At 54.5% G+C, this 20,711-nt stretch overlaps 2 protein-coding genes across 6 annotated transcripts; one reads left to right on the top strand and one right to left on the bottom strand.

Moving 5' to 3' along the window:
- The first annotated feature begins 153 nt into the window (after window positions 1-153).
- On the top strand, window positions 154-11,885 carry Dok4 (docking protein 4). 5 transcript variants are annotated; one of them, XM_005388396.2, is made up of 9 exons: window positions 154-348; window positions 4,302-4,575; window positions 7,929-8,036; window positions 8,191-8,305; window positions 8,565-8,684; window positions 8,779-8,968; window positions 9,720-9,858; window positions 10,194-10,317; window positions 10,421-11,885. In XM_005388396.2, the coding sequence occupies exons 2-9, from the start codon at window positions 4,510-4,512 to the stop codon at window positions 10,537-10,539; spliced, it is 981 nt and encodes a 326-aa protein (XP_005388453.1). In that variant the 5' UTR covers window positions 154-348; window positions 4,302-4,509; the 3' UTR covers window positions 10,540-11,885. The 5 variants fall into 5 exon arrangements, with proteins under 5 accessions (XP_005388453.1, XP_005388452.1, XP_013371661.1 ...); XM_005388395.2 differs by lacking the exon at window positions 154-348 and adding an exon at window positions 1,836-3,090; XM_013516207.1 differs by lacking the exon at window positions 154-348 and adding an exon at window positions 3,559-3,684.
- Window positions 11,837-19,948, bottom strand: Polr2c (polymerase (RNA) II (DNA directed) polypeptide C, 33kDa). Its single transcript, XM_005388397.2, has 9 exons — window positions 19,791-19,948; window positions 19,581-19,630; window positions 17,277-17,345; window positions 17,063-17,115; window positions 14,450-14,578; window positions 14,009-14,060; window positions 13,620-13,788; window positions 13,420-13,494; window positions 11,837-12,857 (listed from the first exon to the last, which is right to left on the bottom strand). Exons 1-9 carry the CDS (start codon window positions 19,874-19,876, stop codon window positions 12,713-12,715), a joined length of 828 nt encoding a protein of 275 aa, XP_005388454.1. The 5' UTR covers window positions 19,877-19,948; the 3' UTR covers window positions 11,837-12,712.
- Window positions 19,949-20,711: the final 763 nt, after the last annotated feature.

Raw genomic sequence — 20,711 nt, 5'->3', positions numbered from 1 at the left:
CGCTGCCCGCCGCCCCCGCCGGCTGCGCTGTGACAAGGGCATGAGCCTGTCTCGCGGCCCCGCCGAGCCAGCGCCCCGGCCCGGGCCTCGGCGCCCAGGTAAATGGGGCGGGGGACCTAGGCCGCACCAAGCCCGCGGCACCTTGGGTGCTCCCAACCCTGGGCGCCCGCGGGCACCTCCCGAACCTTCGGACTCCGACCCAGGGACCTTCCTACTTGGGTGTGGGGACTCGGAGACGCGACTCCCCGAGCCGGTGCGCTGCCCAGAAACTATCCCTGAGCTGACCTCACCCCCAGCTCTCCTCTCTGGGGAGCCCAGGTTGGGACCTGACCTCACCTGTGCTCACAGGTACCCAGACCCCTAGCCCACCCCCTCCGTCTGCCCTCCAGAAGGGGTGCTGCCCGGGCCACGGAGCCCCCACTCCCAGTTTCCTTCTTCCCGGGGGCCTCCTGCTGGCTCCACACCTCCGGTTCCCACAGACTATTTCCCTAGCCTTGCTGGCCCCAGGGCCCACCCCCCTGCAGGTGGGGTTTCCTACCCACTGCTTATCCTCACCCCTCTGCCTCCTGCCTTTGAATCCTTCTCCCTGTCCTGGAGGTCCTGCCCACCTTCTCCTCCTGGGCTCTGGTTCCAGTTAAATGCTTCCTGCCACCACTTAAGGGGCTCGAGCCAAGGCTGGGCACTTAAGTGTTGTGGGCAGAGCAGGGGCTTGGGCAGGACAGTTGCCTGGCGCTGGGATGAAGGACTTGAGAGTGGGGTCTGATAATCCCAGGCAGCAGGGCACTGGGCACGGGTTCTAGCCTGCTCCCTGGACACCGGTTAAGGACTGGGACTCATGCACTTTCCTTCCCGGCCCTTTTCAGGGGGATGTGGCTCCAGTACAGGCTAAGGTGTTCCTGTTCCCCATCTGGGATGTGTCCCAAGAGCTGTGCCACTCTCACTCCACTGCTTGTCTCTCTGTGTCTGGGTGCTGGTTACTTCCTGCCAGGGCAGTGGGCTGGGCCTGACCTCACCCAACAACCCCACCTAAGGTGGGGCTGGCCAGGTCTGCACACAGCGCCAGCAGCTCACTGATCCCCGAGGCAGCTTTGAACCATACTGTGGGGTCTTGGGCCCAGTCGGTTCTCTAACAACAAATCTGCTGGCCGTGACAGTCAGTGCTGGAACCCAGGGAGGTGGGAGCTGGCTTCTGGAAGCTGAGCTGGTGGCTGGATGGATGTTGGTGGTGGTGAGGAGGACAATCCTGGAGTGAATTACTCATTCAAACCCTGAACACTGAGCACCTCCTTGGCATTAGGCAGTGTTGTAGGAGTTGGGATGGAGCTGTAACCAGTTAGAGGAGGCCTGGCCATCAGGGAGCTGACATTAGATATCTCTTCAAGGCCAAGTAACAAATGCGCAGACGAAGGAATAAGAAAATCCTGCAGTGATGTGTGTGACAAAGACAGTGACACTGGATTATGTTAGAGAGCTAACTATCAGGGCTCTTCTGGCCGTGGCCAGGGAAGTCCTCTTGGAGGAGGTGACCTTTGAACTGAGATCTGAATGAAGTGGTGGAATGATTCTTGGGACAGACTAAGGGAACAGTGTTGTGGGCAGGGAATGCAAGTGCACTTGTAGGAGGAGTTTAGCAGGTTACAGGGTGGGCAGGGGACCAGGAGAGAACAGATGGCAGTGGTACAGGGGCGTAGCACCAGTCTCCTCAGTTAAGGGTCTGGAGACTGTGCTGTTCAGATGTGCCCCCTTCCTGTCCTCTCTGCCCAGTTAGGTATTGGTCTGTCTTTGTTGCCCACTTTGTTTGGGGTGGTGGCTCCTTAGGGAGATTTGGGGATGTTCAGGAGTATTCCTGTGGCCCAGGACAGTCACTTGGGGGAGGGAGGTCAGATCAGCAGGTAATGGATTTGTCCCTGGTGCTGGAGAGAATCTTCGCCACTGATAGGATCTTTGCTGTGAGGTGGAGACAGGCAAACTACTCAATGGTGAGAAGGTGTGCAGGTTGGGCTGTCGGGACGCTCTGATAAGATCCGATCTGCTGGGCGGGGAGGCCCAGCCAGCCAGGCAGCTCTGCCATTGGTTGCTGGCCTCAGAGAGTAGTGAGTAGTGTTTGTTCTGGAGCCAAAGCCTCCAGGCAGAATCCAGGGAGGGAGAGCTCAGAGTGGCTGCCCCACGGGGCAGGTAGACAGGCAGCCCCCCTCCCCTGCTGGGCACCTGAGACACCCCCTCTCTGCCTCTCCTCATAGGCACTCCCTGGAGAACAGAGCAACTCCCAGCCAGGCTCTCTCCGTGAGGAGCTGGTGGTGGCCTGGCCCAGGGCAGACACTGACACTAGAGAAGTGGCCACATCAACGCCACCGGGAGGAGGGATTGGGTCCCTTGTGGCCCACACCAGAATCTTGAGAGGGGCTGCTGGACACCCTGCTTTGCCATTCTAGGGGTTCCCAGTTCATGTACCTCATGTCCTCTGCTAGGGAGGGGGCTTCTCAGAATATCGGGCCAAATGGGTCACAATCCTGGTCGTACTGTATCCAGGGCACTTTGGATGAATGAGGGGGGCTGGTCCTTGCTCTGGGGACAAGGCAGCCCCAGAGGCAGGCAGTGCAGACAGAGCTAGGAAAATTGATGCTCTTCCGACGGCCAGAGCCCAGGTGAGTCAGGGCCCATGGGAACCGGGCTTTCCAGGAGGAAAGCCGAGCTGCTGGGCATGAGAGGGTCTGGGACCCCTGGGAACTGGGACACAGGAAGTGAGTGGGCAGGAGGGGCACTGGCGAGGCTTTCAGGGTGCTCACAGGATGGGAGAACATCACCCCTCTGCCCTTCCCCTTGTTTGTACGTGCCCGCTGCGGTGTCCCATCTGTTCCTTGTTAGAGACTCAACAGACAGGCCTCCAGGAGATTAATTAATGCCAAGCTGCTGCAGCCTGCTTGCCCTGGGGCCCCATCCTGGCAGCACAGACACTCGGCTGACCCCAGAGTGCTACTGAATTCCCACCCAGTGATCTTGAAAACACAAGGAGCCGTGTTGTTGGCAGAGCCGGGCCCCTGAGGTTTGATGGCAGAGAAGGCTTAGCTAGCAGCAGGAAGAGGCTGCAAGGTAAAGTTCTGTATCACGATGATGTTCTGGAACATCTCATTCATTCCTGGCTGTACCCTGGACTTGCTGTGTGACCTTATTCTGGTGGCTTACCCTCTCTGGGCAACTTTCTTCTCCTATCTGTAATGTGAGGTTGGTAGACGAGGTCATTGCCAAGATTCCCATGATTCTGTCTATGGATCTGCCTCATTGAAAGTCGCTTTGCTGCACCCCATTTCCTACTCCACGTTGAGCTCTGGTTGGTGCCCATACTATCTTCTGCATCATCTGGGCTGTGTCCTGGGCCCTGGACCCAGCCTACTTTTCCTTGTAATTAACTCCTGCCCGTAGTCAGAACGTGGAGGCACTGGCTGGCCAGGCCAGACCCAGCAGTCTGTTAGGACCCAGCCGTACCCTCAGACTGGCCTCCGCCCCCTCCAAGGCCAGGCCAGAGCACACTGTTCCCACAGCAGCCTCCCCGGCCGGCCCTGCACATTCCTCAGGCTTATCTAGGGGCCCCGCCCTGCTGGACTCTGCCCTCCCACCCCGGAAGCAGCGCCCAGAGGAGCTGCCAGAGGGCTCCAGGGGCCTTGAGCAGAGCGTAGTGGGCCTGGGGTATTGAAGAGACCAGGTGGCAGATGGGGTGGGGCAGGGATCTGGAGTCTTCTGAGGGCAACAGGGCAAAGTGCAGGGTTCACTCAGACACCAGACCCCGGGCTCCCCCCACTTCCCCTACCCAAGGCTCTGTACCCCAGACCCTGGGCCATCTCCTGGGCTCCCCCCACTTCCCCTACCCAAGGTTTCTGTACCCAGGAGGGGGTTTTGTGCTGGCAAATTGCCCTGGGGCTGCCCCAAAGTTGTTCCAGGAGAGAGAGCCAGGGGCAGAGGAGCTGAGGGACAGCAGCTCCTGGCCCCCAGCCCCGGGCTCCAGCCACCTCCCCTCCTCCACCCCCACCTCCATCTCGGGAGCAGGAGCCGGATCTCCCAGGAAGGGGTTAACTGCCAGCCCCAGCCGTGAGGGAGGGGACTGGGCTGGACCATTTTCCTCCCTGCTGCCTCCACCTCGGTTTTCCTGAATGGTTCTGTCGTCCTGGGGTGGGGAGGGAAGGGAAGGAAGAAGGGCGGAGGGTGGAGGGAGGACTGTGGGAAGAGGAAGGAAAAAAGAGAGCGAGACAGCAAGGGGAAGAGAAAGATGTCACTGTCTGTAATCTCCCTGTCATCCGTGTTTCCAGCAAGCACCAGGCAAAGGAACTGTTAAAACAATGCTGAGGCGGGCGAGGTGAGGAGCAGCCCTGACGGACGGACGGACGCAGACAGACCACAGACAGAGCATCTGGAACAGGTGATCAGAAGAGTCGGAGACCGAGGCCACCTGGGCATCCCTCCCTTGCCTTGGCCCAGCCCGGTGCCCCGCCCCGAAGACGAGCCGGTGGGGCCACCATGGCGACCAATTTCAACGACATCGTCAAGCAGGGCTATGTGAAGATGAAGAGCAGGAAGCTCGGAGTGAGTGACTATCGCGGGGGGCCGGGGGACCCTGCTGGGGGACAGTCCCTGAGGACTGGTCTGGAGGCATGGCGTGCCGGTTTGCGCTGTCTGCCGGCAGATTAGCATCGAGCATTTGTGGTCTCCAGGCTTCTTGCCGTGGGCCACCTGGCATGTGCCAGCCGGGTTCTGCCTGCTGCAGCCCCCACCCAGCGGGACTGGCTGGCTGGCATCACAGCCTCCGGGCCAGCGGTGTGGTCGATGGGCAGCAGCTCCTCTGCTATTGTTGAAGTTGTGGCACAGCAGCAGCATGAGCGGCTGGAGACACTGGGCTGTGTCTAAGCTGAGGCCGGCTTCCCCACTTCCTGGGGCCTCTTCCCTCCTCTGTCCTCACCTCTCCTGGCCTCTTTTCTTTGAAGTACCCCATCTTCCTGCTTCCCGCTTCTTTCCGAGCGTGCATATTTATCATATTTTTGTTGTGTTTGGTGTTAAAGAAATGTTTCAAAGGAGAGACACTGGTTGGGGGGAGGGGGTAAGGGGCACCTGGGGCCAAAGCCAGTACTTCTGAGGTCTGTCGATGAGAACTTTGGCCACAGTGGCCTGTTTCTGTTTCTCTCGGATGGCTGATGTGCTCCAAGTGGTCGGTGGGTGGCCCTGTGCTTGCCCCGTGCTTGCTTGGGCTGGGGCTTGGAGGGTCTGTAGAGATGAGCTTCAGAGCACATTGTACCCCCAGCTGGGGAAGGTCCCCCAGAAGGCAGGAGTAGGTGCCCCAGGGACCTACTTAACCATCTTGGTAAGGTGTCCAAGAGCTGCCTCTACTCCCTGTCAATGCTCCTTCCACCTCCAGTGACAGGGCTGGCAGCTGCCTCCTCCCCAGCAGGAAGGAAAGACCTGGTGGCCAGAATTGCCCAGGTTGTGCTTTATCCAGACTCCTGGCCTTCCCTTCTTCCCTCCCCCACCGCCTTGGTGGGGTGGGGGTGGGGGTGGAGGTGGGGTCAAGTGCTCGAGCTTCTTGACTCAGTCTGTGCCAGGTGGAAGACAAGAAGGGAGACTCAGGGTTCTCACACCCGGCTTCCCTCCTAGATACCAGGCAGGCAGGGCTGGCCTTGGAGAAAGGTGGATGTTGCCCCTGCTGGAGCCCCTGTCGGAGTGCATTGTGTCTGGGAAGGGGCCAGCAGCTCACTGTTGTCAGGCGGGCCATCCGTCCAAGGGGGCAGAGCTGGTGGCATGTTTGGAGTACTATCTGGACTTGACTTTGTAGCCCAGACTGGACCCTAGCCTGGTGGAGACTGGGCCTTGGCAGCCACCAGCCACTTTGCTCTTCCCCTGAGACAGGGATTCAGCTCACTGACTTGGAGCCCAGAACAAAGACAGAGGCTGAGGCCCCAGTAGGGAGGCCAAAGGGACTGGGACCCATTCCTCCTTCCTATAACCTGTACCTAACAAGTCCCCAGGGGCCTGTCCAACTTGCCAGGAAGGCACTGGCCACAGAGGCAGCCACTTGGGGTCAGCATCAGGACTCCTGGGGCCCCAGGTGGACAGGTGGGCACAGCCAGGAGGGGAGCCTGGGAGGTGGAGAGTGGTCAGGTCGTCTGGGGTTCACTAGCCCCAGGGGATCCAGCTGCCCTCTGCAGACTTAAGCCTTGCTTCCCATGATGTGAAGGACTGCTATGCTTGTCTTGGCTCTGAGGTGGAGGAGGGGCCGCACAGATGGGAGCTCACCCTCTTACCTGCCAGGCCTCCCTCCCCAGCAGAGCTGTGGCAGAGCGCTTCTGAAGCGCTGATCAAAGCCCTAAGAGAAGTGGGAAGGAGGGCTCTTGAGCACGTGGCTCCCTGGCTGTGTGTGTATATTGTAACCAGGCAACTGGGGTCCTCAGGCCTCCAAGCTCATGCCCCTGCCACTGCAGGCTGCCTGGTACCCGACCTGCAGGGTGTATCTGGGTTGGCAGCACGCACTCATCCATCCATCCATCCATCCATCCACCCATTCACTGTCTCTTCTTATGCTCATTCATGTGTTCAGCAGAGCTCTGCAATGAGGCCACAGGATACGAACGAGCATTCTGGGAATAAAAGTTTTTGCTTTAGGGGTGCTCTGCAGCTTGGAGCTGGGGGCTGCTGTGGCCTAGGTGGACTGGCCAGGGGCCAAGCTGTGGTCAGGGGTGCAGGGCAGACATGGGGGTTCTAGACAGGAGCTAGGAGTACTCTGGCTTCATGAGACAGGACAGTCTAGGCCTATGGCACCCTGTGACTCTGCCTGCCATACACCGGGTGCACCATGGCAGGTTGGGGCTGAGGCGGGGAGTGGTTTTGGGGCTGTAGCCCCAGGTCCCCTACGCTTCTCGGCTCTGCTCCACTCTGGGCCACCCCTGAGGCTCCTCTTGTTTGTGGTGAGAGTGGCACTGGGGATGCCCAGGGCGGGGCAGCCTTCGGAGCCATGTGAGTAGGTAAACCTCGGACCCAGGCTGGGCTGGAAGGCAGCCTGTGGCAGGAGAGTGGGCCCGGGAAGAGGAGGTAGAACATGAGTGTAGGTGGGTGGCTCAGGCCACCCGTTAAGGTGCCGCATTGGCCAGTTTGAGCCTTTAACCCTAGGGAATGGTCAATTCTCTCCTCACCCCCAAAAGTGCTCAGGACGTTGACAATGGCTGGGACAAGAAGGAATGGCCAGAAGGCACCCCAGGTTCTCACCTGTGCCTCTTTACCTCTGAGGACCTCTGGGGTCCCCATGGGAACAGGGAAGTAACCCTGGCATCTTATGCTCTAGAGTTGGCAAGAGGATAAAAAGGAAAATGTCTGGGGACAAGAGCAGCGTTATCAAGAATTTTGTGCAGCAGAGAGAACAGGACTGCAGTGATCACAGGGTGGCCACGGGCCAGGACCCTCTATTTCCTGTATGACCCCCTATGCGGCAGCTGGTGCTGTTAGAGCCCCAGCCAGAACAGCCTGTGCAGTGGGCTGTGCACATCAGCTCGGGATCACAACAGCTCACTTCAAGTACCAGCTCCTGGTTTATGAGATGTTACTTAACTTTCTGTGCTTCCCTTTCCCCATCTATAAAATGGGGACAATAATACTTAACTGGCCTCTGGGAAGATCCTGGGATCAAAGAGTGCTAATCCAGAAAGTGGGGATGAGAAGCCCTCGAACAGGCTTTTGGAGGCAACCCAGAATGACTGCCTTCATGGTTTGAGGAGGGGCGGCTCCCCCAGGGCAGTGTCACATTGTGACTTCTGTCCCCAGGTAGTTTTCTCCAGGCAGGGGCTCCAGGAAGGGCTGTGTGGCACTGCCCCCTGTGGCAGGCAGGGGTAACTGCACAGCTGCCTGGCGGGGTGGGAGGCTCCAGGAGGCCTGATCCCCTCATCTTGCCCCCACAGATCTACCGGAGGTGCTGGCTGGTGTTCCGGAAGTCCTCAAGCAAGGGGCCCCAGCGGCTGGAGAAGTATCCAGATGAGAAGTCTGTGTGCCTCCGTGGCTGCCCCAAGGTTAGGTGGCCTGGGCCCTAGCTTCCCCATCCTGTGAGCAAAAATGGTTTACTGAGTCCTGAAGTCCAAGAACACCTGCTGGGGGTGGCAGAGCTCTGGGGAGGCAGAAAGAGTTGTGCCAGCCTGGCTTAGTCCCTTGTGAATGCCACCCCAGGTGACCGAGATCAGCAATGTCAAGTGTGTCACGCGGCTCCCCAAGGAGACCAAGCGGCAGGCGGTGGCTATCATATTCACTGATGACTCCGCACGCACCTTCACCTGCGACTCAGGTGAGGCCTTGGGGTTGCGGCCTCTCTGTGGTCCACATCAATGGCCCAGCCAAGAGACAGAGCAGGGCTGGCCCTGGCTGGGGAGGATGACGTAGGGTGTGGCAGAGTGCCCCTGGGGGGCTGCCACGGACTGAGGAGGGCAGGCAAGCAGCATGGCCTTGCCCTCCCTGCCTTTTTGGTGGGATGACTTGGGCTGAGGCAGATGGGGGACTTCTGGCAACACTGCGCTGGCAGCAAGATGAGGATCCATTTTCTCCAGAACTGGAGGCGGAAGAGTGGTACAAGACACTGTCTGTGGAGTGTCTCGGGTCACGGCTCAACGACATCAGTCTGGGAGAGCCTGACCTCTTGGCCCCAGGGGTGCAGTGCGAGCAGACAGGTGAGGCCTGGTCCTGGCCCTGGGGCAGGGAGGGGAGGGGGAAGAGGTGAGGCTCCCCTTCTCTGCTTGATGCCCACTTATCCCCATGCCCCAGATCGCTTCAATGTCTTCCTGCTGCCCTGTCCCAACCTGGACGTATATGGCGAGTGCAAGCTGCAGATCACCCACGAGAACATCTACCTCTGGGACATACACAACCCCCGCGTCAAGCTCGTCTCGTGGCCTCTCTGCTCGCTGCGCCGCTATGGCCGGGATGCCACGCGCTTTACCTTTGAGGCAGGCCGGTGAGACCCTCTTGCCTCCCCACCCCATCCTGAACAGTCACTCACTCTGTCAGGCACAGAGCTAGGAGTTCAGAGTTATCAGTATAGCAATCCAAAAGGGATGAGGTTTTACAGAGGAAGAAATCAAGGCTCAGAGAAGTAATTTGTCCAGGGCAGGCCAATCAAGTGGTGCTGTTTACCAAAGGTCCAACTGTGCTCAAATCAGGTGCTGGTACTGGAGGATAATGAAAAGTACTGAGAAAATTACGGAGAGGATGGTTCCTGGCTGGAATTTGCATTAGCCTTAAATGCTCTGTAGACTGGGTGTATTTGTAGGGCATCCCTGTAACCCCAGCACTCAGAGGCTGAGGCAGGAGGATCGCTGCAAGTTCAAGGGCAGCCTGAACTACATAACAAGACCCTGACTCCAAAAAAAAAAACAAAACAGAAAAACTCCTCTATACAATCTTGTTTGAGTTACCCAGCTTCTGTATGCTTGATTTCACATCTGCAAAATGGCTCAAGAAAAAATCTATTATGTGGAGACCAGAGGGTACTGGTGGTGGGAAAACTAGGTGGGTTAATTCTTGTGCTGCATGCTGACCTCAGTCAGGCACACGGACACACTCAGCGCGTGTGCACTGATGGTCCAGCCCCCAGCCACAGCCCAGCCTGTGCCCTGGGCGGCCTGGGTGTAGGAGCACCTGGCCAGGCACGTGCACGGTGTGGTGGGGCCCCCATCACCTTGCCCTCTTGTCACCTGTGTCCTCAGGATGTGCGATGCTGGGGAAGGGCTCTACACCTTCCAGACACAGGAAGGGGAACAGATTTACCAGCGGGTCCACAGTGCTACCCTGGCCATCGCTGAGCAGCACAAGCGGGTCCTGTTGGAAATGGAGAAGAACGTGAGGGTGAGGCCAGCGGACGTGAGTCCAGGGTCCAGGGCAGCCAGGGTGGGCAGGCCTGAGTGCCTGGGGCCTCCAGCCAAGTCTCAAGCCAGTGTGTACACAGTGGAGACAAGCACGCTTTTCACTGGAGTGGTGGTGGAAGATGGGGGGATAGTTTTGCTCTACAGCATGCTGGCTTCAAACTCAAAAATCCTCCTGCCTCAGCCTTCCAACTTGTGGGACTACAGGCATGTAACACCATGCCAGACTCAGGTGGGAAGTCCTGAGCTAGTGCTTAGGGACAGTGTCAGCCACTGCCCCTACAGCTAATGGGAAGGACCCCTTCTCTGCCCCCACAGCTGCTGAACAAGGGCACTGAGCATTACTCGTATCCCTGCACACCCACTACCATGTTACCCCGCAGTGCCTACTGGCACCACATCACAGGTTCCCAGAACATTGCCGAAGCCTCCAGCTATGCCGGTGAGTTGCTGCCCTGCCCTGCGCCCACGGAAGACCAGGCCTACTGGGCAGGGTTCTTTTGACGTGGATCTGAGTTGAGCCCACTCACCTTCTGTGCCCACAGGTGAGGGGTATGAGGCTGCCCAGGCCAGCTCAGAAACAGATCTCCTCAACAGATTCATCCTGCTAAAGCCAAAGCCCAGCCAGGGGGACAGCAGTGAGCCCAAGACCCCTTCCCAGTGACAGCAGGGCTGGTGGGCACCAACAACTGCTGCGGCCACTTGTTGCACAGCTGACTGCAGTGTCCTGTGGAGAAGACAGCCTCGAGGGGCTGTTGGCCCAGGGCCTGGAGAGAGGGAGCGAGCTGTCCCTCCCTTGCCCCCAAGGGTGTGGCTGGACCAAGGCAAAGGGCTGGCCACCCACCTGAGCATGTGAGGGGCTGAGCTACTGTGGGACTACATACTGTTCATGATTTTAATATATATGGCTTAGGACATACTCTATATAATGAGATTCCCCCATCCCTCCTACCAACACATAATACATTTTTTAATCCCACGACCAAGCCATGGTCAAGGTGGTTTTTGAGTATTAGGGCAGCTGTTTCCCTGCCCTCTGTTGTACAGCCCTCCTGCTGCCAGGACCTGAGCTGCCAGGACCAGCAGAGGGGGACAATCAGAACTCAAGGCTGGCATGCCTGTTAGCTTTTCCCAAACAGCCCAGGAGCCAAAACAGGAGGTGGCTCGTCAGTTCTCTGGGCCTAGAGTGATGCAGGAAGGATCCAAACTTTCGCTGCGCCACTTGGCAGCCTTCCACTTGGAGTTCTAAGCAGAGGTGACATCTGGTTGATGCCTCAGGTGAAAATCTGGTTTAAAATGTACTTCTGCACAGGCTGCTTCCTGCTTAGCAGGCTATGAAGATGCCCTTGGAGTGGGGGTGCTGTTACCTCAGTCGGGTGCAGGATGGGGGGGCCAGGCGGGAAGGCCGTGGCAGGACTGCTATGGGGAGTACCCCTGCTGCTCCCTCTCACTGCAGGGTGGATGCTGCCCCAGGAGGGGAAGCCCCTCCACCCTAAGCTTGGCCACCCCATACCAGAGCACTCAGAACCAAGACCTTCCCATCCCTGCTCCCCACATGGTGCTGAGGCTCCCTGCTGAAATGCAATTAAAGCAATTGATTTTCTAGTGCTGGTATTTATTGACTACCGTGCAGAAGGGCTATCTTTCTATTCACATCAAACCTTTGGTTGCGTGGATTTTTGTTGATTGTTTTTTTAATATTTTAGAGTTCTGATTTGTGGGAACAGACCTTCTTGTAAATAACCACTATTCATATTTGTGGCAGGATAATGACAAAGCAGAAGAGGCCCCTCCCAAAGGAGCCCTAGAGCCAGAGTGGTGGCATAGCCAGCTCAGCTCTGAATGTGACCCAGGGAATGACCACCCAGAGCAAACTAGGGTGCAAGCGAGATGGGGTCCAAAGGCCTTGGGGAGGGAGAGAGAGCTGGCTGGGTCAGCTAGTGGCACGATAACGCATGAAGGAGATTATGTTGTGCTCTTTATTGCCAAAAATAAAAACTTTTAAAAAGACAACTATTGTTAATAAATATCCCTTCCTTTCTATACTGATCTCTGCTTTTCTCCAGGCTGCCTAACTAGCTGCTTTGAGTATGCTCCTGCTTGGAGACTGTGTTGAGGAGCCAGGACCAGAACCTTCATTAGGAGAAAGACATGCGTGGGAGGGGCCTTTGCTCCTGCCCATCCCCCACCACCAGACTAAATGATCAGGCTGCCGGCAGGGAAGGCGTTCCGCAGGGAAGTTGGAACTGGTGGGTAGGGTAAGAGCATGTTTATTTGTGGGGGCAGAAGACAGCCAGGGTCTAATGCTATTCTATTCCCAAAGAGTTACTTCTCAAATTAGGGACACCTAGGAATTTGAAGTGCCAGTAGGTTGGCCCCTGGGGGAAGGACCAGAGGGCTTACAGGCTGCCTGGATAAAGGTTCCAGCACCCAATCCTAATATCAGAAACCTCAGGTACAGCTGTGAAAACTCCTTTTGGACAGAAAAGCTTTAATGAGCTGGAAGGACTAGGAGAAAAGTCCAGTGTTCCCCACAGGGGAGCAGGACAGCCCCCTACTGGTGTGCTAGGAAACAGGACAGAGGGATGCTTTGGGTTCTGGTAAGCACTGCCCTGGAAGGACCAAGAACGCTAACTGTCTTGTAAAAATTGGCTCTGCCTAAACACCAGAGATATTCCTGATAATCTGTCTGCAACTCCCAGCTAACTGGTCCTGGTGACCTGGCGTGAAGCTTCAGCAGCAGCAGCCCAGAGCCCAGAAACTAGAAGGCCTCAAGAGAAACCTGAACTCCAGCTGCTGCCTTGAATCCTCACTGTGCTGAAACAGGCGAGCTGCAGTTAGTTTATGGTTAGTACATCGCTCTGGATCTCGTGGCTTAACTGAGTCTGTAAATCACTCAGCTTCTTCTTCAATCCAGAGAGGGCCGAGAGGACAATGGTTTCAGGGCGCAGAGAGCCACAGGACTCCACATTGTAGTAAAACCTAAGAGGCAGAAATGTGGTGAGAGCCCGGCCCGCAATCCACCCTTCCTCGCCCTGGCTCTTGGCTTCATTCCCACACGAAGCTGGAGCCTGACCTGGTGCAGGGCAGACCTTTCATATAAAACCATCTATGCACAGTGGTCCAAACCACTTTGCAAGTCCTTGAAGACACAGATACTTCCAACAGGCACCATGAAAATCCTAAAACAATTCTGTATACAGATGTTCCACACTGGGGACAAAGTGGAAAATCAAACCAACAGCCTTTCCCTGCTGCACCCTTTCACATTCTTCACTGTGGGACCTGGGCTAGGACCTAAGAAGCCTTTTCTTCCAGGGCTCAAATGCAGAATAGGAACAGGTTGGGTCGCTAGAAACCCCTTCCTTCTCATGGTGACCAAAAGGGAAACGGTGACTGACCTGGGATGGGCACATACCATGGGTGCAGTCTGGCAGCTGGCAGCTGAGAACTAGGATGTGAGGGACAGGAGCTGCCTGACTCAGCTTGCATACAAACCCTGCATTCTCACACTGCACTTTCCTGCATGGGGCTGGGGTCTTACCTCTCTGGCTTGCCGTTGGGATCATAGGGAGCCTGGGACTCATCTTCATCCAGCTCTGAGTACTCACTCTTTGGCCTAAGGTCAGAAAGAGATCAGCACATGACCACTGCTGTTTTCAGGGCCCTTCAGTTCAGACAGCCTGCCCCACTTCATGCACTAGCACCCCTTTCCAACCCAGCTCCACCAAAGATGGGACCTACCACTCCTCAGGCTTGGGGTACACGGTGTGCCTCAGGGCATTGTCTGGATCATACTCAAAAGCCACCCCTGCAGTCGGGTTCCACTTGGCATGCTCCTTGCCAAAGCCCTTCTTGGCATAGGCTCGAAGTCTCAGCTCTTGGCCCTTTCTCAGCTTGACAATCAGGATGTCTACAGGCAGGGAGGTGTGTGAGTCAGGCAAGGGCAGGAGGGGCCTGGCTCTCCACCTTCCGATAGTGCTATGGAGGACCACATATCTGGAAAAACGGGCCTAGGGCCATGTTATGAGGAGTCGAGGAGCAGCATGAGAGGTGCTCTCTGCTCTGTGTGTCCCTCTGCTTGTGCAGCCACAACTCAGGAGGATGCCTGCACACCTGCCCCAGCCCCTTACCGTCCTGCTCCACATAATCATTGGGGTCATTGTCTCGGTTACGGGATGTCACCTGTAAGGAGCCCAAACAAAAACACTTAATTAGCCTCTCCTCTCTCAGTCACCTCTTCTGGCATCTATCTCCTAGCACCTCCATCCTGCAATACGTCAGGCCAGGGAAAGGGTGCTCAGAGAAGGTGGCAGAACTGCCTCCAGGGAGTCCACGTACTCATAGCTTTCTCAGTCAACAATCCCATGGCCTTTGAAAGGGCTCACTGGGTGACAGAGGACACAAGGCACCAACACTCCTCTACCTAAGAATCCAGATCAGCACTTCTAGGCGGCAGGTTAGGGCTGATGGTCATAGGGAAGGTCAACATCTCACAAGGATCCATGCCAGCCAGGGCCACTGGGAGCCAGAAAGGGCAGAGCCCTGGGGAGGGAGGGCGCTCAGACACTGACCGGAATCACCCGGGGACTGTTGGAAATGAGGTCTCGAGAGGTGACATGGCGCGTCTGGTCTTCATTGCACCGCACGTCCAGTGTGAACTCTACTGAGCACTCGGGGCAGAACTCTTCACACGTGCAATCCTAAGGCAGCAGGGAAGCAGGAAGGAGAGCATGAGAGGAGGCACTCCAACCGACTCCTGCTTCCAGTACCTGGTCGCTTTTTAAATTCATCTGTAAAGAGGGCCGGACCACAGTCTCCAGGCTCTTGCGGGCTATGCCAATATGGAACACATTTTCATGAGCCACTCAAGCAGAAAGACAAATTAGACACATGCTGACACCCACACTGGATGGGTGCTATGTCACCCTGGGAGATGCACTGCCATTCTCTCTGGTCTTGGGAGTCCCCTTCCTCAGGACCAAAGCTATGGCGAAAGAGGGCACTTCAGACACTGTAGACTATGGGCTAAGGAGACCGCCTTGGGGGGATAAGCATTTAAAATATAGCAGTAGGGGCCAGGGATGTAGCTCAGCTGCATAAGCACCTGCCTGGCATGTGCAAGGTGCTGAGTTTGATTCCCGGTACCAAAAAAAAAAAAAAAAAAAAAAGGGAGAGCTGGAGATTTAGCTCAGCAGCACAGCGCCCGCCTGGTAAGCACAAAGTCGTGAGTTCGATACCCGGTAACAAAAAAAAACCGTCAAAGTAAAATATAGCAGCAGTTGGGCGTGATGGCACGCATCTTTTTTTTTTTTTTTTTTTTGTTTTTTTCTCCGGTACCGGGAACTGAACTCACGACCTTGCGCTTGCCAGGCAGGCGCTTTGCCGCTGAGCTAAATCCCCAGCCCCCTCATTCTCTTTTTTTCCACTTAATTGCTTTTGCAACTTTGTGAAAAATCAATTGGATAGCCAGGCACAATGGCACACACCTGTAACTCAGTCAGTCAGGAGGCTGAGATGGGGGATCCCAAGTTCAAGGCCAGCCTGAACAACTTAGCAAGATCCTGTCTCACAATAAAATATAAAAAAGGGCTAGAGATGTAGCTCACTAGTAGGGTACCCTCAGTTCAATCTTGGCTGTACCATAGTCCCACAAACACACAAAACAATAAGCAATATTTACAGACACTAGGAAAACCTGAGTATGGACTAAACATAGATATTACAAATGAATGCTAATTTTCTTATGGACAACAGGGTAGCTACATGGGAAAATATCCTTATTCTTAGAAGATGTGCAGGAAAGTACTGAAGAAAGGTGGGTCAGGATTCTGTAACTTAACTTTGAATAGTTCAGCAAAAATTATACACATGTAAAAATAATTCAAATGTAGCAATATGCTAACAATTGGTTAACAATATAGGAAGAACAAATGAGTGTTTATTCTGGTTTTTAACTTTCTATACATTCTCAAGGGAAAAGCCACACCATCCCTGCTCAGTACTGCTAGTTCATAGAGCATTCATATCATCATGCAAAACACTGCCAAGTTGTTCTTAATTGGTTGTGCAATTGTCCCCACCAATATCTTTTTGTGTATGTATGTGGGTATGTGTGTGGTACTGGGAAATGAACCCAGGGCCTTTGCACTGAGCTTTATCAGAGCCCTTTTAAAATTTTTTAGTTTGAGAAAGCGTCTCACTAAATTACTAAGTTGTCCAGGCTGGGCTCAAACTTGCAATCCTCCTGCCTCAGGCACCTACAGTGCTGTTATGCTGTATTTCTTAGAAACAAAAATCTTGGGCTGCAGTTGTAGCTCAGTGGTAGACCACTTGCCTAACAAGCTTGAGGCTCTGGGTTCAATCCCAGCCTAGGGCAGGGACTAGAGATGTGAAATAAATACAGCAAAATTATAAAATGGGACAACTAGTTAGGTGAAATTTGCTAGATTAGCTCCACACTTATCTGTGTGCTTCAGTATTTCTCAAAACAAAACCGATAATACATATTCAGAGATATATCAAGTCAGCCAAAACATAGATGACACGCTCTTGGGAGTATCAGAAAAAGAGTTGATTCAGTATCACTCAGAGCCATCCAAAGGGCATAGTGAGATGTTATCTAATGCAGCCCTACCTAGTAAAAGGACAAAGGTAACCTAATCCTCTCCCACTTTCTGCTATCAACACATCATTAGAGAAAGCAAACCCGACCCTAGGGACACTGAGAGAGGCCATGCATCAGGAGCCTCGCCTATTGGAAGAGGCATGGATCTGGCAGGCACCCATACTTGAGTCCCTCGGGTGCTGCTCCAGTGATCAGTTCCCTCTCCCTCTGCTCTTTGTCCCCTCCGACCACAACCTGCCGCTGATTTCCATCAGCCCACCAGCCTCGTGTTGCCAGAAGAGAGCTTTGGAAAGAAGAGTCCCCCAGCCAGTATATCTGGGCATTTGGGTAGATGCCCCCTCTTGTGTGGCTGGTTAATGAGATACCTTCATGCCTAGGCAACCTGAAGCCCCATAAGAACCAAGGACCTAGGCTTGCCTCAGGGTCTAGACAATTCCACATTATCTTCCTAAACTACAACACAGTCCAAGGCACAAACAAGATGTCAGGAAAAGTCTCTCAGAAAACTGAAGCCTCTTCCCAGCCCCAAGGTCCACCCACCACACACACACACACATACCCGGGAGTACTGCAGCTTGTCCACGATGTCATCACTAGTGAGGGGAATTAACCCTGGAAGACACAGAAAAGCACTTTACCGAAGCCCCAATAGCCAAGCCAACCCACGAACCCAGAAGTCCCTTTGCAAGCAAGGAGGGAAGGAGGGAGGGAGGCCTCTACCTCCGACTCTAGGCTCAGTGTGTTCCCTTCAACCCCCCAACATCAGCACTTACCAAGCCTGTGTGCGATGAACTCATCATGAAGGACTGAGGAATTGGCATCAATCTGAACCCAGTCGATTGCTAGCAAATAAAGGAAGCAGAGATGTACACATGTGGTTTAGCCACCAAATTCACTTAGAGACTTACAGCAGAGCTCTCAAGATCCTTATGGAGTGGCAGATGCACGGGCCGAGCTACTGGATGCTCTGTGCTAGAATGGACTCCAGCAACCTGCATTTTAACAACCACACATAGCACCCCTCCTCCCTGCCCAGGTGAATTTACTGCAGAGGGTTCCCTGTACTACATAGAGAAACACTGGGACATATATCTTTCAGCTGAATATTTCTGTGAGAAGCATTTAAATGTGCTACCTGTCAATGCCAGACCTAATAAAAACTATTTAGGCTTTAGTAACAGACTCACAATAAGTACGCATATATCTGTCTAAAACAAGTTCTAAGTCACTAAGTTGCCCAGACTGGGCCAGAATTTGTGATCTTCCTGCCTCAGCTTCCCATAGTGCTAGGATTACAGGCACGTATCAGTCACCACGCCCAGCGCCATCCCTCGTTTTATGACATAATGAGTACATCACCCAATTTAGAACTTCATTTCCACTCCAAAATGGATATTTACTGAATTCCTCCAATGGGCTAGGCGTATTAATATAAAGTCCAGTCCCTACCAGCAACGTGCTGGGAGGCCAAACTGTACTCTTACATATGCTTGGCTGAAATACACACTTATCCATTCAGAAACAAACATCTGCATGTAAACAATGAAATTCGGAAATTAATGGCACTGGGGCCCAGCTGCTACCTTACTTTGTCCTGCTATGCTTCCTTAATCTAAGCAAGGACCATGACCCAAGCTATTCTACCTCTTTACTCTCTCCCCCACCCCTGCAGGCTTTTACTCTACACATTCCTCCCCTAATTGAAACCCTTTAAGTTTTAACCTAAAATCTCCTAAAAACCAAGTCTTTACCCTCCATGCTGCAGATGTGATCACTCCCTCCCTTTGAATTCCTCTCTCACATAACTCTGTGCAGACTTCCTTTAAGATGCCGTTGAGCCGGGCATGGTGGTGCACGCCTGTAATCCTGGCACTCAGGAGACTGAGGCAGGAGGATCGTTGCGAGTTCGAGACCAGCCTGGGCTACAAAGTGTGCTCAAGGCCAGCCGAACTACATAGCGAGACCCTGTCTCAAAAAGACAAAAAAAAAAAAAAAAAAAAAGAGGCCTGTCATATTTTGCTCTGTGTCATGTTTGTGTATGTCATGTCTCTGCCTCATGCTTTGAAAATTCCCGAGGCAGGGTTCTGAGATGCTGGTGCATTCCTAGAGTGGGTGCTCCATATCATCTTTAGAAATGAATTTGTGAGAAAAGAAGGTATTTAGACTCAGCTTGTCAGGGCTGCAACACTTTACTCATGAAGCCGAGGCCCACAGGCACGCACAGATTTGGCAGAGGGAGGACCAGCACGCCACACTGGGCTGAGGATGTGACCCGGGCGGTGCAGAAGCATAGCATTCCCTTGATCACTAACCATTCAGTCTGCTTATTTTCTCAAAAGTCTGAACACCTGACACAGCAGCTACGATTTATATTTCCTTTGCCTAACCCAACTGTCTGAGCTGACACTTAGAACACACTTGTAGACTTATACAAGCCTAGTTTGCGTGTAAAACACTTGGAGCAGGGAGGCTAGAACCAGACCGGAAACAGGTTTGCGCTTGGCTAGGCATCAAGTGCAGGGCAGCTTCGCTTCTTCGGTCCCGAGCAAAGTTTACTTGCGTCACTGTTGTCTGTGGATTCACCTTTCTCCTGCAGCTTCACTGTGTGCTCCACCAGGGTTAACCCCTGTTCTACACAGTCGTGCATTCCCAGTGCCCAGCACCATGCCCGGCACTTAAGAAGTTCCATTCGCGAAGTGGAAAGACGAGATTCATAAAAAGACATCTATCAGTACTGAACACTCACTAAACACAAAGCACTTAATACAGATGAGCTCACTTAATCCTCGACATCACCCTGGTCAGCACCACTGGTGTAGTAACCGGCCCCGCTATTTCTGCTGTTTCCACGGAGCCAGTAAGCGAACACTACTGGACCCAAGTCAGCAGGGGTTTGAACCCACGCCCCTCAGCGAGCACACACCGTATAAAGGGGACCTAAATGGCCCTCCGGAGCCTGCGAGGCCGGCACGAGGTCTAATCACGTCTCAGGCTTCTAGACACCCCAACACGCAGACCCAGCCAAGGACCAAGGGAGGGGCCCCGGGGGGCGGCAGGGACTCAGCCTGGAGTCTTACCTATGATGGGGACCTCTGCGATGAAGACCCTCCGAATAGAATTGGCCACCCTAAGGGAGAGACACACGGCGGCGTGAGGACGCCACAGCCTCGACAGGCCGGCCCCGCGCCCAGCGCCCCGTGCCAGCCCCGGCACAGGGTGGGCGGCTCCGGGTACCCACCCCGGCCCGGCCCCGCGGAGCCGCCGGCCGCGTCCCACAGCCGCCTTACGCCAGGTCCGTGTTCTCTATGATGAACTTGACATTCTCGTCGGTGAGCTCAGTGATCCGCACCGTGGGCTGGTTGGCGTACGGCATCTCGTCCGGGACTGCCTGCCTCCGAGCCTTTTGCGTCTACCCCGCCGCCGCTGCCGGAAGTTGGATGGAGCGGCCCTCTCTGCTTCCGCCCGGACGCGCCGCAGCGCCACCTGCCTTTCGGAGGCCAAGACTGCACCAGGCCCGCGTCTTCTAACCCCCCTGCTTCAAAAATGCAGCGGGTTCAATTATCTCCCTAGGGCTCCCCCCGCTCCCCCAGCCGCAGAGGCGGGGTCTCATTATGCAGTTCAGGCTGTCCTTGAACTAGGAAGCACAGGCTGGCCTCGAATTCGCAGCGATCCTGCTGCCTCAGCCTCCCAAGTACAATACAAGTTCAACCATCTTAGAAAGTAAGTGGCAAAACATAGTGATGTAACAATTAACTTCTAGGAATTCACCTCGCAGAAGCACTTGCAAAACAAAAATCCCCATACAAGGTCGTTTGTTCCAGTACTGTTTGATTTAATGGCAAAAGAGAAAACTTACAAGGCAATGTTGCCTTTAGGAAGAATTAAGTAAAGCTGTACCTCTGTGAAAAATAAAAGCAAAGTAAGCCTAACTAGAGGTGTGTAAACTTTCCTGTCCACCTTTCCTGTCTAGATGATGTGCTTCTGAAAACTGTGGGAAAAGGTATAAGGCTCTTCAAAATAACGCATCATCCACAGTTCCGTGCAGTGCCAGTGGGTGGAGCTCTTCCTCTCTGCAGCCTCAGTGTCTGGTCATGTGCACCACATAGCGCTTATGCTCTTATCAAAAAGCAAGGCCTGGTGGCACACACCTGTAATCCCAGCACTAGGAGACTGAGGCAGGAGGATCCTTTCCAGTTCAAAGCCAGTCT

This window comes from Chinchilla lanigera, unplaced genomic scaffold (genome assembly GCF_000276665.1).
Source record: "Chinchilla lanigera isolate Chin_1 unplaced genomic scaffold, ChiLan1.0 scaffold00032, whole genome shotgun sequence".
Classification (NCBI taxonomy): Eukaryota; Metazoa; Chordata; class Mammalia; order Rodentia; family Chinchillidae; genus Chinchilla; species Chinchilla lanigera.
Note: the sequence above shows the minus strand (reverse complement) of the source record. Positions and strands in the feature narration are given on the sequence as shown.

Excerpts from the sequence above, each read along its gene's own strand:
- Polr2c (XM_005388397.2), bottom strand. The coding sequence starts at position 19,876 with ATGCCGTACGCCAACCAGCCCACGGTGCGGATCACTGAGCTCACCGAC. Across the intron at positions 17,346-19,580 it reads CGCAGAGGTCCCCATCATAG|CAATCGACTGGGTTCAGATT; the intron begins GTAAGACTCCAG and ends TTTATTTGCTAG. Across the intron at positions 13,495-13,619 it reads TACCCCAAGCCTGAGGAGTG|GCCAAAGAGTGAGTACTCAG; the intron begins GTAGGTCCCATC and ends TTCTGACCTTAG.
- Dok4 (XM_005388396.2), top strand. The coding sequence starts at position 4,510 with ATGGCGACCAATTTCAACGACATCGTCAAGCAGGGCTATGTGAAGATG. Across the intron at positions 8,306-8,564 it reads CACCTTCACCTGCGACTCAG|AACTGGAGGCGGAAGAGTGG; the intron begins GTGAGGCCTTGG and ends CATTTTCTCCAG. Across the intron at positions 10,318-10,420 it reads CGAAGCCTCCAGCTATGCCG|GTGAGGGGTATGAGGCTGCC; the intron begins GTGAGTTGCTGC and ends CTGTGCCCACAG.